Consider the following 21560-nt stretch of genomic DNA (forward strand, 5'->3'; position numbering starts at 1 on the left):
ATGGTAACACGAATAAGTATATTTCAAGCTAGAATCCAACATTCCCACCTTTTTGAATAGTAACTCCCATACTGATGAACATTATACAAACTTTGAAATGACTTATTTTATACTGTTGGAAAAGCATTCCAGGTGAAGCTGGTTGAGAGAATGCCAAGAGTGTGCAAAGCTGTCATCAAGGCAAGGGTGTCTACTTTGAAGAAGAATCTTGTTTAACATTCTTTTTGGTTACTACATATTCTCTGTGTTATTTCATAGTTTTGAGGTCTTCACTATTATTCTACATGTCGAAAATAGTCAAAATAACCCATAAATGAGTAGGTGTGTCTAAACTTTTAACTGGTACTTTATATTTAATACCTCCTAGGCGGGGTCAGCTCCTTATACTAGACAGCCAATGCATCTCTGTTGCTATTCAGGAACTTAATTAGTTCCTCTCACTGCTGTAGTCATGGTCCTGCCTGATGCTAGATCCTTCTTGGGCATGGAGGTGTGTGGGTGTGTGAGAGGACTGTAGTAGGAGGGTCGTTTGAGTGGTCCCCTCTGTCCCCCCTCCCAGAGGTTTCTTCTAACTTCATCTGTTGAGTTAACCTCGAACCAAATTCCGCAGCTCTCCCTGCCTTATCAGGAACTGAAACTAGACTGTTGTCCTTTGCCCATCTTAGGAACCTTGATATTCAACAATATTAGAATATTAACTTTCTGCACTTCTCTCTCAGTAGCTGTCCATACACCCAGTTCCTATCCTCCCCAACATATACATTCCTTATACATATAACGTAATCAATAAGTTATAGTATGTTAACACAAATAAGTTTATTTCAAGCTCGAATCTAATATTGTTGTTAATGTTTTGTACACTCAGTCTTTTTGACTCCACCTCTACACTTATTCATGCAACTTTACTGACACAGCCCTCACTAGAGCACTGACGAATGCAGTGTCTCTCTGCCTATGAGTGAGTCACTTTTCAACCTCATATTCATTATCTCCAGCACCAAACCAGTATCTACATATGCGAAAACAGTGCTTTTCTATGATCTGTGGTTAAAATGGCAGCCATGCATCGATCATCATGTCACCAGAATAAGAACATCCACATTTATTGGAACATCACCTTGCACATTCATCACCCTGTGAAATTCACTATTTATCTCATCTGAATCCTAATAAAATGCATGCTTTGCTGAGTCGTAGTGGGAGGACCACACACGTTTACTTCGTTCGATATGATGGTTATTATATCAATATTTGCTCATAAATCTGTTTCCACTGCCATTTCTCGCACAATTAACTTTATCGTCATGAAAAGATCCCACCATGTCGAACAAACAAATTGTCTGTCGGCATTTCATTTCATGTTTCCATCAGCCCGGTCGTGACTTTTTTCATGCATCAGGTAATTCATCCGAATGAAATGGTTGGTGGAAACATGGTTATCGACATCACAGGGTATTTTCCTGCTCCCCACGTCACAACGAATCTCATAGGTTGTGTTTGAATACCCAGACTAACATACTGTATACTACACACTATATACTATTAGTTCATTTTGGTATACTGTAAACGGTATCGTTTCAGTTGAGCATACTAGAGCTTCGCCTGTCATTTTTGGTATTTTTTTGTAATACAGTTGAAGTCGGAAGTTTACATACACTTAGGTTGGAGTCATTAAAACTTGTTTTTCAACCTCTCCACAAATGTAATGTCAACAAACTATAGTTTTGGCAAGTTGGTTAGGACATCTACTTTGTGCATGATAGAAGTCATTTTTCCAACAATATTTTACAGACAGATTATTTCACTTATAATTCACTGTATCACAATTCCAGTGGGTCAGAAGTTTACATACACTAAGTTGACTGCCTTTATACAGCTTGGAAAATTCAATAAAATTATGTCATGGCTTTAGAAGTTTCTAATTGACATAATTTGAGTCAATTGGAGGTGTATTTCAAGGCCTACCTTCAAACTCAGTGCCCCTTTGCTTGACATCATGGGAAAATCAAAAGTCAGCCAAGACCTACAAAAATATGGTATACCTCCACAGGTCTGGTTCATCCTTGGGAGCAATTTCCAAACTACTGAAGGTACCACGTTCATCTGTATAAACACTATGGGACCACGCAGCCGTCATACCTGTTCAGAAAGGAGACGCGTTCTGCCTCCTAGAGATGAACATACTTTGGTGTGAAAAGTGTAAATCAATCCCAGAACAACAGCAATGGACCTTGTGAAGATGCTGGAGGAAATGGGTACAAAAGTATCTATATCCACAGTAAAAACGAGTCCTATATCGACATAACCTGATAGGCCGCTCAGCAGGGAAGAAGCCACTGCTCCAAAACCGCCATAAAAAAGCTAGACTACGGTTTGCAACTGCAAATGGGTACAAAGATCGTACTTTTTGGAGGAATGTCATCCAGTCTGATGAAACAAAAATAGAACTGTTTGGCCATAATGTCCATATATTGAAGCAACATCTCAAGACATCCGTCAGGAAGTTAACGCTTGGTCGCAAATGGGTCTTCCAAATGTACAACTTCCAAACTTGTGGCAAAATGGCTTAAGGACAACAAAGTTAAGGATTTGGAGTGGCCATCACAATGCCCTGACCTCAATCCTATAGAAAATTTGTGGGCAGAACTGAAGAAACGTGTTCGAGCAAGGAGGCCTACAAACCTGACTCAGTTACACCAGCTCTGTGGGAAGCTTGTGGAAGGCTACCTGAAACATTTGACCCAAGTTAAACAATTTAAAGGCAATGCTACCAAAAATGAGTGTATGTAAACTTCTGACCCACTGGGAATGTGATGAAAGAAATAAAAGCTGAAATAAATAATAAATCTCTACTATTTTTCTGACATTTCACATTCTTAAAATAAAGTGGTGATCCTAACTGATGTAAGACAGGGAGCTTTTTCAAGGATTAAATGTCAGGAATTGTGAAAACTGAGTTTAAATGCATTTGGCTAAGGTGTATGTAAACTTCCGACTTCAACTGTATATTTTTAGTGTATTTGATAACCATATTGTTTTGTTATCACAGGGTCCCATTCAGTCAGAAAATATGTCTGTAACAAATTCTCCCATCCATCTTCCAACAACATCAGTGGGCCATTCAAGTTTTTTTTAGCTCTGCAACTCTGAATTGATAAGGCCTGCTTTGTATTAAAAATGGCCCGCTTTAAATAACATGCAGCTTGTAAGAGTTTCATAAAGCCTTCATAAACACTATAAAAGGTCTTTGAAAGCCAAGTCAACAAATAGGTCACTGACCATCTCGAATCCCACCGTACCTTCTCCGCTGTGCAATCTGGTTTCCGAGCCGGTCACGGGTGCACCTCAGCCACGCTCAAGGTACTAAACGATATCATAACCGCCATCGATAAAAGACAGTAGTGTGCAGCCGTCTTCATCGACCTTGCCAAGGCTTTCGACTCTGTCAATCACCATATTCTTATCGGCAGACTCAGTAGCCTCGTTTTTTCAGATGACTGCCTTGCCTGGTTCACCAATTACTTTGCAGACAGAGTTCAGTGTGTCAAATCGGAGGGCGTGCTGTCCGGTCCTCTGTCAGTCTCTATGGGGGTGCCACAGGGTTCAATCCTCGGGCCGACTCTTTTCTCTGTATATATCAATGATGTTGCTCTTGCTGCGGGCGATTCCCTGATCCACCTCTACGCAGACGACACCATTCTATATACTTCCGGCCCGTCCTTGGAAACTGTGCTATCTAACCTCCAAACGAGCTTCAATGCCATACAACACTCCTTCCGTGGCCTCCAACTGCTCTTAAATGCTAGTAAAACCAAATGCATGCTTTTCAACCGTTCGCTGCCTACACCCGCACGCCTGACCAGCATCACCACCCTGGATGGTTCCGACCTTAAATATGTGGACATCTATAAGTACCTAGGTGTCTGGCTAGACTGTAAACTCTCCTTCCAGAATCATATCAAACATCTCCAATCGAAAATCAAATCAAGAGTCGGCTTTCTATTCCGCAACAAAGCCTCCTTCACTCACGCCACCAAACTTACCCTAGTAAAACTGACTATCCTACCGATCCTCGACTTCGGCGATGTCATCTACAAAATTACTTCCAACACTCTTACTCAGCAAACTGGATGCAGTTTATCACAGTGCCATCCGTTTTGTCACTAAAGCATCTTATACCACCCACCACTGCGACTTGTATGCTTTAGTCGGCTGGCCCACGCTACATATTCGTCACCAGACCCACTGGCTCCAGGTCATCTACACGTCCATGCTAGGTAAAGCTCCGCCTTATCTCAGTTCACTGGTCACGATGGCGACAACCATCCGTAGCACGCGCTCCAGCAGGTGTATCTCACTGATCATCCCTAAAGCCAACACCTCATTTGGCCGCCTTTCGTTCCAGTTCTCTGCTGCCTGTGACTGGAACGAATTGCAAAAATCGCTGAAGTTGGAGACTTCAGCTACAAACATCTGCTATCTGAGCAGCTAACCGATCGCTGCTGCTGTACATAGTCTATCGGTAAATAGCCCACCCATTTTTACCTACCTCATCCCCATACTGTTTTTATTTATTTACTTTTCTGCTCTTTTGCACACCAATATCTCTACCTGTACATGACCATCTGATCATTTATCACTCTAGTGTTAATCTGCAAAATTGTAATTATTTGCCTACCTCCTCATGCCCTTTGCACACAATGTATATAGACTCCCTTTTTTCTACTGTGTTAATGACTTGTTAATTGTTTACTCCATGTGTAACTCTGTGTTGTCTGTTCACACTGCTATGCTTTATCTTGGCCATGTCGCAGTTGCAAATGAGAACTTGTTCTCAACTAGCCTACCTGGTTAAATATATATTTTTTAAAACACTACATAAATGTCTCAAATAATTTATAACTGTATGTCATGCACAATAAAGGGTTCATAAATGTGGCATTGCTGTGTGACATAACCACCAATATCAAATGTGACATAACCCACTATATCAAATATGATGTAAACCTTTGCTTTATAAAGGGTGGCATAAGCACTGCTTTGTAAAGGCTTTATATATCATATTACATTTATGCTTCACAAAGCATGTTTAATCTTGTCATACATCTTGGTAGAGCATTGCAGTGTTAGAATAGTGGGTTCGATTCCAGGACCACCCTCTGTAAAATGTATGCATGCATGACTACGTCGCTTTGGATAAATATGTCAGCTAAATGGCATATTTGCTTAATTGTTTTGTTCTTAATATTTTTGCAGTTTTGTTTTTCCAGGTTTTGGGTTTCCCCCATCCCCCCCCCACCACTTTTTTGTAGGAAAAACAACATAATTATATTTTCTCTCTTTACAACAATGCTTAAACCGCATCTGGGGACCACTTTTGAGGTCTAGGAAAAATCTAAGAAAATTAGATTTTTTAAAATATAGTTACCCTTTTAATTCAGTTCCCATGCACTGTAGTTTGGTTAGCAGTGTTTTTGTAGCGCAGTAAGCGCACATGGGATGGAGTTCGCTAATCAAATGCCGCTGGTGTAACGACGTTCGTCTGTTGAAGGAAGACAGTCGGACCGAAATGCAGTGTGTTGATTACTCATGACTTTAATGAATGAAAAACGCAGTACATGCAATAACTGCAACTAAATACAAAAACAACAGAACAGAACGTGAAACTAATTACAGCCTATCTGGTGACTACAACACAGAGACAGGTACAATCACCCACGAAATACAAAGCAAAACTCAGGCTGCCTAAATACGGTTCCCAATCAGAGACAACGATAAGCACCTGACTCTAATTGAGAATCGCCTCAGGCAGCCAAGCCTAACAACACCCCTAATCAGCCGCGATCCCAAATAATACAAACCCCAATACGAAACACAACATATAAACCCATGTCACACCCTGGCCGACCCAAACATATAACAAAACACAAAATACAATGACCAAGGCGTGACAGCTGGACAGCAAAAAATTAGTTAACCTTTATTTATTGACATTTTGTGTTTGTTGTAGTTAAGAGTTGAGTTACACTACCGGTCAAAGTTTTAGAACACCTACTCATTCAAGGGTTTTTCTTTATTTTACTATTTTCTACACTGTAGAATAATAGTGAAGACATCAAAACTATGAAATAACACATGGAATCATGTAGTAACCAAAAAGGAGTTAATTAAAAAATCAAAATAGATTTTATATTTCAGATTCTTCAAATAGTCACCATTTGCCTTGATGACAGCTTTGCCGGTGATTGGAGGATATATTGGCACAGTTTGCCGAGGGGCGACTTTGTCTAGGGCCTAACACCCATGCCAATCCTCCAAGCACGGGGTCCTCGAGCATTATCACATATGATGCATGCTGTAGAATGCGCTTCAAGGCAATCAGAAACAAGTATTCAGTAATACCATGGTATAAAGAGTCTTTATGGGTGTGTTATAAATAAAGCAAATAAGTCCCCAGGAGGTATGGTATATGGCCTGGATACAGAGCCTCGATGCAGCACTTAGACATGGTATATTGGCAATATACCTGTCACGACTTCTGCCGAAGTCGATGCCTCTCCTTGTTCGGGCGGTGGGCGACGGTCTTCTAGCCATCGCCGGTCCATTTTTCATTTCTATTTGTTTGATCTCATTTTCCCACACACCTGGTTCTAATTTCCCTCATTATGTGTTGTGTTTTTAACCCTCTGTTCCCCCCATGTCTTTGTGTGTATTGTTTATTGTTAGTGCACATTTTGTTTGACTGGTGCGAGTCGGGTTATTGTGCCCATACTTTGTATTTCTAATGCCGTTGGTTTTACTATTAAACTGCTCCAGCTATTATCAAGTTTTGCTCTCCTGCTTCGGACTTCCCTGCCACCAGATACGCACCCCTTACAATACCACAAACCCCTGAGCTGCCTTATTGCTATTATCAACTGGTTACCAATGTAATTAGACCAGTCAATATATATTTTTGTGTCATACCCATGATATACGTTCTGATATAGCACGGCTTTCAGACAATCAGCATTCAGGGCTCAAACCATCCAGTTATAATTCAAAGTGTCAATAAATCGATTAGAAATGTTTCGCTGGTTTCTGAATGTTCTCTCGTGATCTACAGGTTACAGTAGGGTGTGAGAGGTATTTGATGGGTTGATGGACCTGTGTGTGTGTCTGTGTCAGAACCAAGATGATTTGGAGAAGTCCAACCTGAGACTACCTCACCGGCTAGTCCTCTTCTGTTCCCATGTTGGAGACCAGAGCTTGATTACAACACGTTATCAATAGTGCCCACATTTTGCGGCTGATCTTTCAGCGGGGGAGTGGGTGAATGTGTCATAGACTTGACAGGGCCCAGCACTGTGCGGTATGGCTCGTTATATTGTTGCGTTTGTGTACTGAGGAACATGTAACTTGGTTCCGGAAGAAAGCCACTTTCAATTTCCTTATCCCGGTGGTTTTCATCAAGGTAATTGTTTCTTGCTGTAACATCATCCCCAGGCTATTGCTCACACAGCACATACAAGTCTGGGATACTGTATCGACCATTCAAAGTTGGGCTTATTGGGAGTGACCATGACATTCTATGGGATTAACCTTACTGAGTTAGGTATTTCCAGTTTATCTCCTTAAAATTTGATTTGAAATCTACCCTGAACCCTAAACTTAACCACACTGCTAACCTTATGCCTAACCCTAGACGCAAATTGTTGTTTATATACATTTTTGTGATATAGCCAATTTTTTACTTTGCTCTCTAGTGGAACCCATTCCCCCTGGCTTCAAGGGAGAAAAAAAACATGCCCTACCTTCCAGCTAGCTAATTAGCAAAGGACATAACTAACTAGCTAATGTCTCCTCCGAGAAGAAGAAAGACTACACCCTTTAAATCTGTGGTCGATGTGTGTCGTGCTTCTGGGAAAACTATGCGTAAGAGTCGGAAACAAAATATCTTTATTACCAAGACGTTGGAGCGATACGACAGGTGCACAAGGCACGTGGGGAAAAATTATTTTGGAGATGGTTGGTTGGTAGATTAAGCCAATGAGTAATGCTCCGTGAGATTATCCCAGGTCTCTGTATTTGCTAGCAAAGGCCAAGTTTGATGTTTGGTCCACCAGACCTTCCGCACGATTGTGCGGAAGTGTCTGAGAATGAGAATTGGTGTAGTGTGACCAACATGACTTCACTTAAGAGCACATGCCATCCTTCAACACAGTTATAAGTCACCGTTAATACATATTCAGCATAGTGGGTTATGTCACATTTGACATAGGTGATGATGTCACACGGTTATGCCACGTTTATGTAGTACCTTTTTTTCACCTTTATTGAACCAACCACCTTTATTTTGGTTTACAACTTCGACCTGGAGGAAAGCAGCGCGACCCAAACAACATGAAGTTACACATGGGATAAACAAACACAGTCAACACAATAGAAGAGTCTATGTACAGCGTGTGCAAATGTAGTAAGATTAGGGAGGTAAGGCAATAAATAGGCCACAGTGGTGGAATAATTAGAATTGAGCAATTAAACACTGGAGTGATGGATGTAGGGGTGACCAGTGAAATATACCTGCTGGAGCGCGTGCTACGGGTGGGTGCTGCTATGGTGACCAGTGAGCTGAGATGAGGCGGGGCTTTACCTAGCAAAGACTTAGAGATGACCTGGAATCAGTGGGTTTGGTGACGAATATGAAGAGAGGGCCAGCTAACAAGAGCATACAGGTCGCAGTGGTGGGTAGCGTCAGTATAGAGACAAAGTAGAGTATGCCACTTTGTTTACATACCCTACATTACCCATCTCATATGTATATACTGTACTCGATACCATCTACTACATCTTGCCTATGCCGTTCTGTACCATCACTCATTCATATATCTTTATGTACATATTCTTTATCCCTTTACAATTGTGTGTGTATAAGGTAATAGTTGTGGAATTGTTAGGTTAGATTACTCGTTGGTTATTACTGCATTGTCGGAACAAGAAGCACAAGCATTTCGTTACACTCGCATTAACATTTGCTAACCATGTGTATGTGACAAATACAATCTGATTTGATAGTATATGGGGCTTTGGTGACAAAACGGATGGCACTGTGATAGACTGCATCCAATTTGCTGAGTAGAGTGTTGGAGGCTATTTTGTAAATTACATCACCGAAGTCGAGGATCGGTAGTATAGTCAGTTTTACGAGGGTATGTTTGGCAGCATGAGTGAAGGATGCTTTGTTGTGAAATAGGAAGCCGATTCTAGATTTCATTTTGTATTGGAGATGCTTAATGTGTCTGGAAGGAGAGGTTACAGTCTAACCAGACACCCAGGTATTTGTAATTGTCCACATATTCTAAGTCAGAACCTTCCAGCGTAGTGATGCAATAAGGGCTGGCGGGTGCGGGCAGCGATCAGTTGAAAAGCATGTATTTAGTTTTACTAGCATTTAAAAGTAGTTGGAGGCCACGGTAGGAGTGTTGTATGGCATTGAAGCTCGTCTGGAGGTTAGTTAACACAGTGTCCAAAGAAGGGCCAGAAGTATACAGAATGGTGTCTTCTGCATAGAGGTGGATCAGAGAATCACCAGCAGCAAGAGCGATCATTGATGTATACAGAGAAAAGAGTCGGCCCGAGAATTTAACCTCTGGACTGCCAGAGGTTTGGACAACAGGCTCTCCGATTTGACACACTGAACTCTATCCGAGAAGTAGTTGGTGAACCAGGTGGAGCAGTCATTTTAGAAACCAAGGCTGTTCAGTCTGCCGATAAGAATGTGGTGATTGACACAGTCAAAAGCCTTGGCCAGGTCGATTATACGGCTGCACAGTATAGTCTTTTATCGATGGGGGTTATGATACCGTTTAGGACCTTGAGTGTGGCTGAGGTGCACCCATGACCAGCTCGGAAACCAGATTGCATAGTGGAGAAGCTACGGTGGGATTCGAAGTGGTCGGTGATCTGTTTGTTAACTTGACTTTCGAAAGGCAGGGCAGGATGGATATAGGTCTAGAGTGTCTCCCCCTTTGAAGAGAGGGATGATTGCGGTAGCTTTCCCAATCTTTAGGGATCTCAGGCGATACGAGAGGTTGAACAGGCTAGTGATAGGGGTTTCCAGCTGGAAAGCTTCTGCGGGGGGGGGGGTGCAGAGCTGTTGGCCGGGGTAGCCAGGTGGAAAGCATGGCCAGCCGTAGAAGAATGCTTATTGAAATGATCTATTATAGTAGATTTATCAGTGGCGACAGTGTTTTCTAGCCTCAGTGCAGTGGGAAGCTGGGAGGAGGTGCTCTCCATGGACTTTACAGTGTCCCAAAACGTTTTGGAATTTGTGCTACGGGTTGCAAATTTCTGTTTGAAAAAGCTAGCCTTTGCTTTCCTAACTGCCTGTGTATCTTGGTTCCTAACTTCCCTGAAAAGTTGCATATCGCGGGGGCAATTCGATGCTAATGCAGTACGCCACAGGATGTTTTTGTGCTGGTAAAGGGCAGTCAGGTCTGGAGTGGACCAAGGGCTATATCTGTTCTCAGTTCTACATTTTTTGAATGGGGCATACTTATTTAAGATGTTGAGGAAAGCACTTTTAAAGAACAGCCAGGCATCCTCTACTGATGTGACCCGGGCCAGGTCGATTAGAAAGGCCTGCTCACTGAAGTGTTTTAGGGAGCATTTGACAGTGATGAGGGGTGGTTGTTTGACCACGGACCCATTACGGACGCAGGCAATGAGGCAGTGATCACTGAGATCCTGGTTGAATACAGCAGAGGTGGATTTAGAGAGCAGGTTGGTCAGGATGATATCTATGAGGATGCCTGTGATTAAGGATTTAGGGTTGCACCCTGTGAAGGCATTCTGAAGCTGAACGTAATTTAAAGCGTGACCGAAACATTTAAATGGCATTGATCTCACTCTCTCTCTCGGTTTCCCTCTGCCTGTCTCTCCCCCCCCTCCATCCAGGGTGATAACTCGTACGTCAAGGATCGCTGGTGTATGTTTGACGGCTTCATGGTCTTCTTCCTCTGGGTGTCTCTTGTGCTTCAGGTACAAATGTTGCGCCTCACGCTGTGTGTGTCCAAGACCTTGATGAAATATGTCTTTGTTTTCTTTAAAGTAGTTTGTACCCTGTGTGGGTGGAGATTTGACTTTTGGGACTATTGCTTTGGTTCCATAATTCCAATCAATTTAAATTAAGTGCACGTAACGTATTTCAAAGAAAACAAAATTCGTATTAGTTTGACATTGGTCTGGTGTGTGCATTTGTGTGCATGTGTGTGTGCATTTGCATACACTTTACAACAGTGGTCTTCCAGGTACAGCACCTGTCTCAGTTCACAGCTCTCCCTCTCTCACCCAGGTGTTTGAGATAGCGGATGTTGTTGACCAGATGTCTCCCTGGGGCATGTTGAGAATCCCCAGAGCCCTCATCATGATCCGAGCCTTCAGGATCTACTTCCGCTTCGAGCTGCCACGCTCACGCATCACCAACATCCTCAAGTACGTAGGGTTCTATTAGGACGTGACGTTACCTGCGTAGGTTTATGAAATATAAATTGAATTGGAACTATGTGCTTGGTTTATGGTTAATGTCAAATATCCTCTCTGTTTAGGCGATCAGGGGAACAGATCTGGAGTGTGTCGATATTCTTGCTCTTCTTCCTCCTCCTGTATGGAATTCTGGGAGTTCAGATGTTCGGAACGTTCAATCATCACTGTGTTACCAACGACACAACGAATGGGTAAGGTCCTCCATTTACAAAATTATTAGTGTATGAGACATTTTTATCTATGGTATCAATGATATCAGTGGGATAAACATACTGTAGGCTAAACTGACTGTGTATATGCAACTTGTGACAGTGTGTCTGTCAATTTGGCGGTGAAATATGCCATGGTGCGTGTCTGTTGCACTGAGAGCCAGTCAGCTCATCCAGATCTTCAAACTTCTGCATCATGGACACTGGTCGGCGTTGGCTTTTTTTTTTTCAAGAGTTTTGGTTTGGGGAAGGGATTGAAGTTAATTAAACTATGAGGTGGTGTATGCCTTGCATCAGTAGTCCATCAGTCTAAACCGTGGAGTTGGATTAAGGGCGCACTTGACCCAAAGATGTTTTTAGCATGGGCAGCACCATTGAAGTAGTCAACTAGGTGGGACATGTTATGGGTTAAGAAAGGATCATAGAATTCCATCCAGGTCAGCAGGGCGATCATTACTTAACCACAGGAGGCAGTAAATCATCAACCTTGGTTTTATACTTGTTCAGACTATACACACTCCAGCGCAGTAGGTGGTGGTATGCGTCTTTTCAGTTTATTTATGATCTGCCAATACACTCATAGGACAAGAAATTGACAAATGGAGCTCTTAATGGCGTTGCCCATGTTGTATGTGTAAGTGTGAGTTTGTATACATCCATGTGAGTTTATTTGTGCTCTGTGCATGGTGTGTGTGTGTGTAGGTGTTTAATATTTGTATACAGATGATGAGTAAGTGGTGACGAGGAGAACAGAAACCACAGTGGGGGAACAAAAGAAGCCATCACCATCACAGTTAGAGCTGCGAGACAGAGCGAGCCCTAATCATAATCATTAACGTTGTGTATTGTCTGGGATTTATATTTAAATCCTCTACTCTGCCATCGATCTGTCCATCTCCGCTTGTTGACAAGTGCTCTCCTGCTCCAGGGACACTGCGTACATTGACTACTTTCAGATGAAATAGAAGGCACAGAATTACATTTCACATGAATAAATCCTTCCCCTTTCAGAAGTGGTTTAGCTGGTGTATTTGTGATTTGGTTATTATTGGGCTAGTTTGTGTCAACCCCCCTGATGTGTGGGTTTAAGTGGGGTGCTTTAATAATAATAATTAAACTTTCATAGCGCGTTTCATTACAGACAGAATCTCAAAGTGCTTGTTCATATAGGCTACAGCAGTAGCTTGATCAGCTAGATCAAGTCTGTTTGAGTGTTTCTTGAAGCCTCCAGATGGGCAGACGCAGTCATGAGAGGATCTGGAAGCTAGATGGTCAGCGGAGGGGATGGTCATGGTCAGGTCAGCATGTCCAAGGGAAACCAGGTAGGGAGGCAGCTCGATGTCATCAAGACATCTCCGCCATCTGCAGATTCTCTGTATTTGGACTGTGATGAAGTTTAAGCTCCCCACAGAGTACAGCCCACACTTTACTTCAGAGGTTTCCTCCTGAGTACCAACTCTGCATGCATATCCTCCTCTTGGATCACCGTCGGTGGGAAACCAACCCAAAGTCAGTAGGTGTAATTCAAATGAAAACACACAGAGGCTCGCTAGCATTAGTTATCTTGATTTTCATCAATTTATGAGCAGGAGTCTAATTCATGATGTCAAGACTTGCTCTGCACTCATTTAGTTATGATACAAATATTGACATAATATGAAAAAATATGTACAGAATTGACATGAGCTCTCTGCCTAGGCTGCCACGAGGCGCCATGGCAACTCTAAAACCTTTAGACATGTTTTATGCGGGTTAATCTAACAGGCCATATGCCTTTGGCACAAAGTCACAGACTTCCTCCAGTCATTCACACAGAACAGAGGGGATTTGTGTTGAGATTGAAAGCGCACTGTGTAGGAGGAATTTGACTGGGGTGGGTACTTGTGTGTGGATGAAAAAGGGCTCCTGGATGTGCAGACAAAATGGGTTTCTTCACCTATTCCATATGAGAGATTATTCACATTGACCTTGGCCTTTTGGTGAATTGAATGAAATATCTTGTGAAATATGTAAATGAGTCCTTATTGTGCGTTGGTATCCCAGGCTCTTTGGGAAGAGTAGCTACGTCTGGTTAACGTTAATATTGGAATTGCCAGGGACTAGGGCTGTGTGGGGACCGTATTACAGCCACAACGGCAGTCATGAGTCATGGTACGTCATGAAAGTTGAGTCACGGTAATCTCCTTTTATGCACCCAGGACATGCGTTGGCAGTATCCAACTCACTAATGGCCTGGTACTCAGGGTTCTATTGTCCTTCTAACCACTCTGACATTAATGCAATAATTTAAAACTCACCTCACTGTGTTTGATCAATTGGAAGAAGGAAGATAAAAAAACAGCTTGCCACTGAGTGGAAAATATGGTCATTGTGGATGTTGTTTCAAAGCCTAACAATGAAATGGACAGCGCTTTCTAAGGTGATGATTCATTCAAAACACCCATACACATATTAGAGCTTATACATATGCATAAGCCTATATATGAGCCCAAGCCTAAATATAATATATAAAAAAATAACGATTGTGCCGTTTGTTATACAATACATATTCTACCGCATATTACTCACTGCAGAAAAATATTTGGAAAACTGATTAAATATGTCTTTAATTGGTCTGGCCTATATTCCAAAATAAAACCAATTCTAGTAATTGCCATCTAGTGTGGACTGTATTATTATGCATACTGGATGGACTAGTTACCTTATGCTAATATCTAAAGTTTCTATTCATGAGTCTGGGAGAGAACTTATAGGCCTAGCTGATGCAGTTGGTTCATTGATTGTCCAGGGTGGCGTACAGAGTTAGCCTACAATAGTGAATTTGATTTTGAATAGCTTAGTAGTAGGGATAAAAAAAAAAAAGATTTCATAATTAATAGGGTGACACATTAGACTACCTTAAGCTACAGAATATCTCACCACTGTGCGTTTCCATCTCCTACCCTCACTCCTTCATTACTTTCTCAAGCATGCAGAGAGACGAACTGTCAACAGTTTTAATGAAATATGTTTCATTGTGAAAACATGTTCACTTGCTTTCCCAAATGAAGCCTGTTCCTGCAGGGTTGTAGAGCCCGTGGCGTACAGAGTTTGGGCGGGAATATCACCTGTCGTGCATCGAGAGGCTGCATACTCTTCAAACAGTGGTTGATGCATGGAGTGAAATAACCAACAAGGCGGGAAAGAGGCTTCCATTCACTGTTGGAGAAGCTGCACTGCTTCTTCATCTGCATAGGCAGATGATTTCTAATGAAATCACATTTTATTGGTTACATACACATATTTAGCAGATGTTAATACGGGTGTAGCGAAAAGCTTGTGTTCTAGCTCCGACAGTGCAGTTAATATCTAGCAATTCACAACAATGCACACAAATCTAAAAGTAAAAGAATGGAATTTTGAAATATATAAATATAAGGACGAGCAATGTAGGAGAGGCATAGACTAAAATACAGTAGAATAGAATACAGTATATATATATGAAATGAGTAAAGCAGTATGTAAACATGTATTAAAGTGCTTGTGACGGGTTGGCTTAAATGCGGAAGACACATTTAAGTTGAAGGCATTCAGTTGTACAACGGTCCAACTATCCCCCTTATTAAAGTGACCAGTGAATCCATGTCTATGGATATAGGGCAGCAGCTTCTAAGGTGCAGGGTTGAGTAACAGGGTGGTAGCCGGCTAGTGAGGGCTGTTGAACAGTCTGATAGCCTTTATCATTCTCTCTCGGCTCCAGCTTTGGATGCGCCTGTACTGACGTCCCCTTCTGGATGGTAGCAGGGTGAATAGGCTGTGGCTGTGGTGGTTGATGTCCTTGATGACCTTTTTTACCTTCCTGTGACATCGGGTGCTGTAGGTGTCAGTGTGCCCCCGGTGATCCGTTGGGAGACCGCACCACCCTCTGTAGAGCCCTGTGGTTGCAGGCGGTGCAGTTGCAGTACCAGGTGGGGATACAGCCCGACAGGCGCTGTTCACCACACTGTCTGTGTGTGGACCATTTCAGATTTGTCAGTGATGTGTACACCGAGGAACTTGAAACAAACATTTTATTTTTATTTTATTTTTTATTTAATTAATTACTTGATATTTATATTTTATTTTTTTAAATCCCCCTATGTTTTTTACTCGTTTGTTTTGTTGTTTCAGTCTTGTCTCATCGCTGCAACTCCCGTACGGATTCGAGAGGCAAAGGTCGAGAGCCCTGCGTCCTCCGAAACACACCCGACCAAGCTGCACTGCTGCCTGACACAATTCCCACTTAACCCGGAAGCCAGCCGCACCAATGTGTCGGAGGAAACACCGTACACCTGGTGGCCGTGTCAGTGCGCACTGTGCCCGGCCCGCTAGTGCACAATAGGACAAGGACATCCCTGCCGGCCAAACATTCCCCTATCCCGGACGATGTTGTGCCAATTGTGCACCACCCCATGGGTCTCCCGGTTGCGGCCGGCTGCGACAGAGCCTGGACTCGAACCCAGAATCTCTAGTGGCACAGCTAGCTCTGCGATACAGTGCCTTAGACAACTGCTCCACTCGGGAGGCCGACACCGAGGAACTTGAAGTTTTCACTTTCTCTACTGCGGTCCTGTCGAAGTGGATAGGGGCTTGCTCCTTCTGCTGTTTCCTGAAGTCCACGATCAGCTCCTTCATTTTGTTGACGTTGAGGAAGAGGTTATTTTCCTGTCACCTCTCCGCCAGGGCCCTCATCTCCTCCCTGTAGGCCGTCTCATCATTGTTGGTAATCAAGTCTATTACTGTTGTGTCATCTGCAAATTTGATGATTGAGTTGGAGGCCTGCGTTGCCACGCGGTCATGCATGAACAGGGAGTGCAGGAGGTGGCTGAGCACAGACCCTTGTAGGGCCCCTGTGTTGAGGATCGGCGAAGTGGGGGTGTTGTCTCCTACTTTCACCACCTGGGGCCGGCTGATCAGGAAGTCCAGGACCCAGTTGCACAGGGCGAGGTTCAGACACAGGGGCCCCAAGCTTAATTATGATGAGTTACCGCCGCTCTGATATCCAAAACACAAAAAAAATTCTGGGCTAATAATGTAAGAAATAACACACAAAAAAAAGAAAATACTGAAAAGTTGCTTAGGAGCTCGAAGCAGAGCTGCCATGTCTGTTGACGCCGTCTTTCCCCTGCCCCTGTTCCTTCCCATTTGATTGAGTGGGCCATTCTAAATCAAAATTAATTTGACATATTAGTAAAGACTATTATATTGAGAATTGTCTGATTTGGTGATAATATGATCACTTGATAAGAGAACAGTGTGTGCAGCCTGAGGCAAGGAACAGAGAGCAAGCTTTTTCCCCCGACTTTCTCAAATAATCAATAGCCTGTAGTCGCATCATGCACCCCATATGTGTTTTGATTTCTAAGACATTCTTAGGTTTATCATGAACAACTAAAGGTTCCAAATAACTCTACATTTGACATAGCCTATATGACCTGTTTCAAATGATTAACATAGACTACATATGCACACTCGCTTCGGAATGGGAAAAATATTCTATTTTATTCAGCTAAGTTCAATTATATTCTTCTTATCTTACTATAAAATCATATAAACACAATACTTCTAAGCATATCTTGTCAGCTAAATCAACAAGCCTTCAGCCTATGTCATGCCACATAGCCATATAACATACCGTAATAGGCCTACTCATATTCTTCATACCATAATGTTTCTTTAGACCTGCCTAAAATAAACAAATGGATTCATTATGGTGTTTATTAAATAGATTTATTAGAGTTAAAATGTTGATGTTCCAGAGGCACACAGCTTGTATGTGGAGTCCCGTATGTTAATTAACGGTCAATTACCGTGAGACCGGCAATTCCTTTGCATGACAATAACTGGCTGACAAAATATCATGACCTACCAGGGACCTCAGGATACTATATTATCACAGTACTTAGGTGCCGATACGACGTGATGCAAGTCTCACACATTTGATATGTTTTGCGATTCGATACTGCAATTTTATTGTGATTTGATGTTCCAAATATATTGCTTGCTATATGTCTAGTGCAGAGAGACAAGAGTGAGCATGAGACAGTCATGGAAATAAATATGCTGAAAACAAATGTTGGATTGCTATTTAAAAACAAGGTGGAGATAAAAAATACCAGAGTTTGGCGCACCTAGAGCCGACGAGCACCAGTTAACGCTACCTAGCAACAAAAAGATATACCGTATATATTATTATTTAAAGCAATCCACAGTTAACACATATTCAGTATGTGGTCCATTTTGGAATCAAATCAACCCCAAGTTACATTGTTGCCCAACACATGGAGCGTTAAAGATACAAAGACTCTTCACTCTACAGCAGCCATTTTAAATCTCCATTTTAGTTACAGTTCATTTTTGTTACCGATTTTGTGAAACTAATCACGATTAATCCCAGATCTGGTTTGACTTTTATCTCAGTAAATGTTCTGTGACATACTATTACTGGACCCTTTAACCCACCGTTTGAGGTTTAATTTATCATGTCTGTGTTGTGAAGAAAGGTGATTTATTTTATAACGTGTCAGCCATTATCCGAGTCTCTATAATTAGCTGTATCTGGATTCACCGCTAGGCCTTTGATTGCCCCTTTTGTGATATGGCAATAAATTATCCCTGCTCATCCCTGAGCCCTAATAAACATGGTGGATGAATGTCTGGCGGGCCAATTTGAAGGCATTCATTTTCATTAGAGATGTCAAGCGGCTCCTGGAATAACACCTGCGGCAAAAGTGAAAGGTTGGGGGGGGGGGGGGGGGGGGGGGGGGCTGGCTGTGTGTGTGTGTCCAATTGGTGCTGTTGGTGTGCCAATGTCTCATATTCATAGCTTGTCTATTTTACAACTAAAATTCATTTACCAGAAGATTGCCATATACACTTGCACTCACTATTATAAAGGTTTGATAGTGTAAATGGGTTTTAGCCAGCAGTCCATGTTAAAGTGATTTTTTTTTCCCCTCGTCATTTCTCCGTCAATACTCTATATTACGGAGCAAAATTTGGCACACCAGTTGAGAACTCAATTTCCTAAATGGTCAGCAGATGATGGCGCGATCGGCTTGCTAGTTATCCTCTTGGAAGGATGGGTAGAAATGTTGTATTCTCCCGTAGGGATTTTTTAGGAAGACATATAAGAAATTCCACTAAGTTGTCTACGGTGACACTTGAATGTCAGAGAAAGGTTTAAATACGGTGCTTTCGGAAAGTATTCACACCTCTTTACTTTTTTCCATTTTGTTGTTTTAAAGCCTGAATTTAAAATGGTTTATATTTAGATTTTATCTACACACCAAAACCCCAAATTTTGTTTGTAGAAAATACTCTTAAGTTAATAACATTTGATCTGAAATGTCTTGAGTCAGCCCCTAAGTTATGGCCTAAATAAGTTCAGGACTACACATTTTCTTAACAAATCACATAATAAGATGCATGGACTCATTCTGAGTTCAATAATAGTGGTTAAAATGCTTTTTGAATAATTACCCCATCTACGTACCCCACGCATACAATTATCTGTAAGGTCTCTCAATTGAGTAGTGAATTTCAATTACAGATTCAACCACAAAGACCAGGAAGGTTTTTCAATACCTCGCAATGAAGTGAACCGATTGGTACAGGCGTCCTTCCTAACTCCGGAGAGGAAGGAAACTCCTCAGAGATTTTAAAACAGTTACAGAGTTTAATGGTTTTGATATGAGAAAACTGAGGCTAGCTAGCTAACTCAGCAAAAAAGGAAACGTTCTCTCACTGTCAACTGCATTTATTTTCAGCAAACTTAACATGTGTAAATATTTGTATGAACATTCAACAACTGAGACATACACTGTACAAGTTCCACAGACGTGACTAACAGAAATAGATTGTGTCCCTTTTAATTTATTTATTTTTATTTTTATTTAACTTTTATTTAACCAGGTAGGACAGTTGAGAAGTTGAGATCCGGGCTCTGACATTTCTGTCTTGCAGGAAATCACACACAGAATGAGCAGTATGGTTGGTGGCATTGTCATGCTGGAGGTTCATGTCATTCCTGGTATAACTCGGGCAGTTGTTGTTGCCATCCTGTACCTGTCCCGCAGGTGGGATGTTCGTATGTACCGATCCTGTGCAGGTGTTGTTACACGTGGTCTACCACTGTGAGGACAATCAGCTGTCCGTCCTGTCTCCCTGTAGTGCTGTCTTAGGGGCTTACAATACGGACATTGCAATGTATTGCCCTGGCCGCATGTGCAGTCCTCATGCACTCCTTGCAGCATGCCTAAGGACGTTCATGCAGATGAGCAGGGACCCTGGTCATCTTTCTTTTGGTATTTTTCAGAGTCAGTAGAAAGTACCCTAACTTTTCATAACTGTGACCTTAATTGCCTACAGTCTATAAGCTGTTAGTGTCTTAACGACCGTTCCACAGGTGCATGTTCATTAATAGTTTATGGTTAATTGAACAAGCATGGGAAACAGTGTTTAAACCCTTTATAATGAAGATCTGTGAAGTTATTTGGATTTTTACGAATTATCTTTGAAAGACAGGGTCCTGAAAAAGGAACTTTTCTGTTTTTGCTGAGTTTATTTCATGAAATATATATCTAGCCAGGTAGCTATCAATATTTAAACATGATCTAACCTAGCTAGCTGTTAGCTAACCTGTGTTCAAAGTATATCGTTGTTAGCTAGACACAAGCAGAACGATGGATAGAATGATATGTAGACCAAGGCATCCAAAGTCTATTAGCTAATCAACCTCATTTGGTCTATTTTAACTAACCTAGCTAGCTAGCTAACATTAACACCTGTAAGTGACAGACCATTGAAGATTGACTTCCTTGTCCATAGATGCTGTATACTGTACCACGTTTTGTAAAGAATGGCCCTTTAGCTCCGGAGAGAGGGCAATTTAACTGGTTTATAAAAAAATGTGCAGATAATCCATCATGGGGAAGTTAGGTGCTGTGTAATGCAAATCTGTGCATTTGTAAATAATTATGTAGTTCATAAATTTGTTATGTAATTGTAAGACCTTTTTACAATTGGTCTAGTGCAGACTTTTTTGGCCCACGACACCATTTTGATATCGGGGCTTCCAAGTGGCGCAGTGGTCTAAGACACTGCATCTCAGTGCTAGAGGCGTCACTACAGACAACCTGGTTCGAATCCAGACTGTATCACAACCGGCTGTGATTGGGAGTCCCATAGGGCGGGGCACAATTGGCCCAGTGTCGTCCGAGTTTGGCCGGTGTACGCCGTCCTTGTAAATAATAATTTATTCTTAACTGACTTGCCTAGTCAGGGGCGGCAGGGTAGCCGGGGTAGTCAGTTAACCCACTGTTCCTAGGCCGTCATTGAAAATAATAATTTGTTCTTTACTGACTTGCCTAGTTAAATAAGGATAAAAAAAAAAATTCAGTTTCAATTAAGAACAAATATATAATATCTGAATATTCTTGCGAACCCAACCATGTGAAAATAAATGATGTAATTAACAGCCAATTTTTACTTTTTTAATTGGGGCTATGGCCGTCAATTGCAAAACATTGTAACAGTATTTCTGATTGTCAACTCACCATCATATACTTTTAATGTGGGGCTATGACAGTCAATTGCAAATTAGTCTGACTTAATTAATATTATCTCACTAATGAGATGGGTGTGCTTGATGCATGTCACATTGGAGCATCTCAAAGTCAGGGGGCGTGTTCGTCAGTGCACACCTCATCTTTCCTGTCTGATCCAACCTGGATCGAAATCTGTTTTCAATGCAAATGAGAGCACTGAATCAGCGTACCGTGACTTTTAATGCTCGGAGGGAGACGGCAG

General features: G+C 41.9%; 1 protein-coding gene across 3 annotated transcripts in view; it reads left to right on the forward strand.

Annotated features, from left to right (window-relative positions):
- nalcn (sodium leak channel, non-selective) overlaps positions 1–21560 on the forward strand; it is a 286480-nt gene that overhangs the window by 23574 nt on the left and 241346 nt on the right. For all 3 annotated transcript variants that reach the window (XM_046358989.1, XM_046359008.1, XM_046358998.1), the window contains 3 exons: positions 10936–11019; positions 11333–11472; positions 11586–11714. In XM_046358989.1, the coding sequence (XP_046214945.1) occupies positions 10936–11019; positions 11333–11472; positions 11586–11714 (353 nt within the window). The remainder of the gene's footprint in view (positions 1–10935; positions 11020–11332; positions 11473–11585; positions 11715–21560) is intronic.

This window comes from Oncorhynchus gorbuscha, linkage group LG01 (assembly GCF_021184085.1).
Source record: "Oncorhynchus gorbuscha isolate QuinsamMale2020 ecotype Even-year linkage group LG01, OgorEven_v1.0, whole genome shotgun sequence".
NCBI lineage: Eukaryota > Metazoa > Chordata > Actinopteri > Salmoniformes > Salmonidae > Oncorhynchus > Oncorhynchus gorbuscha.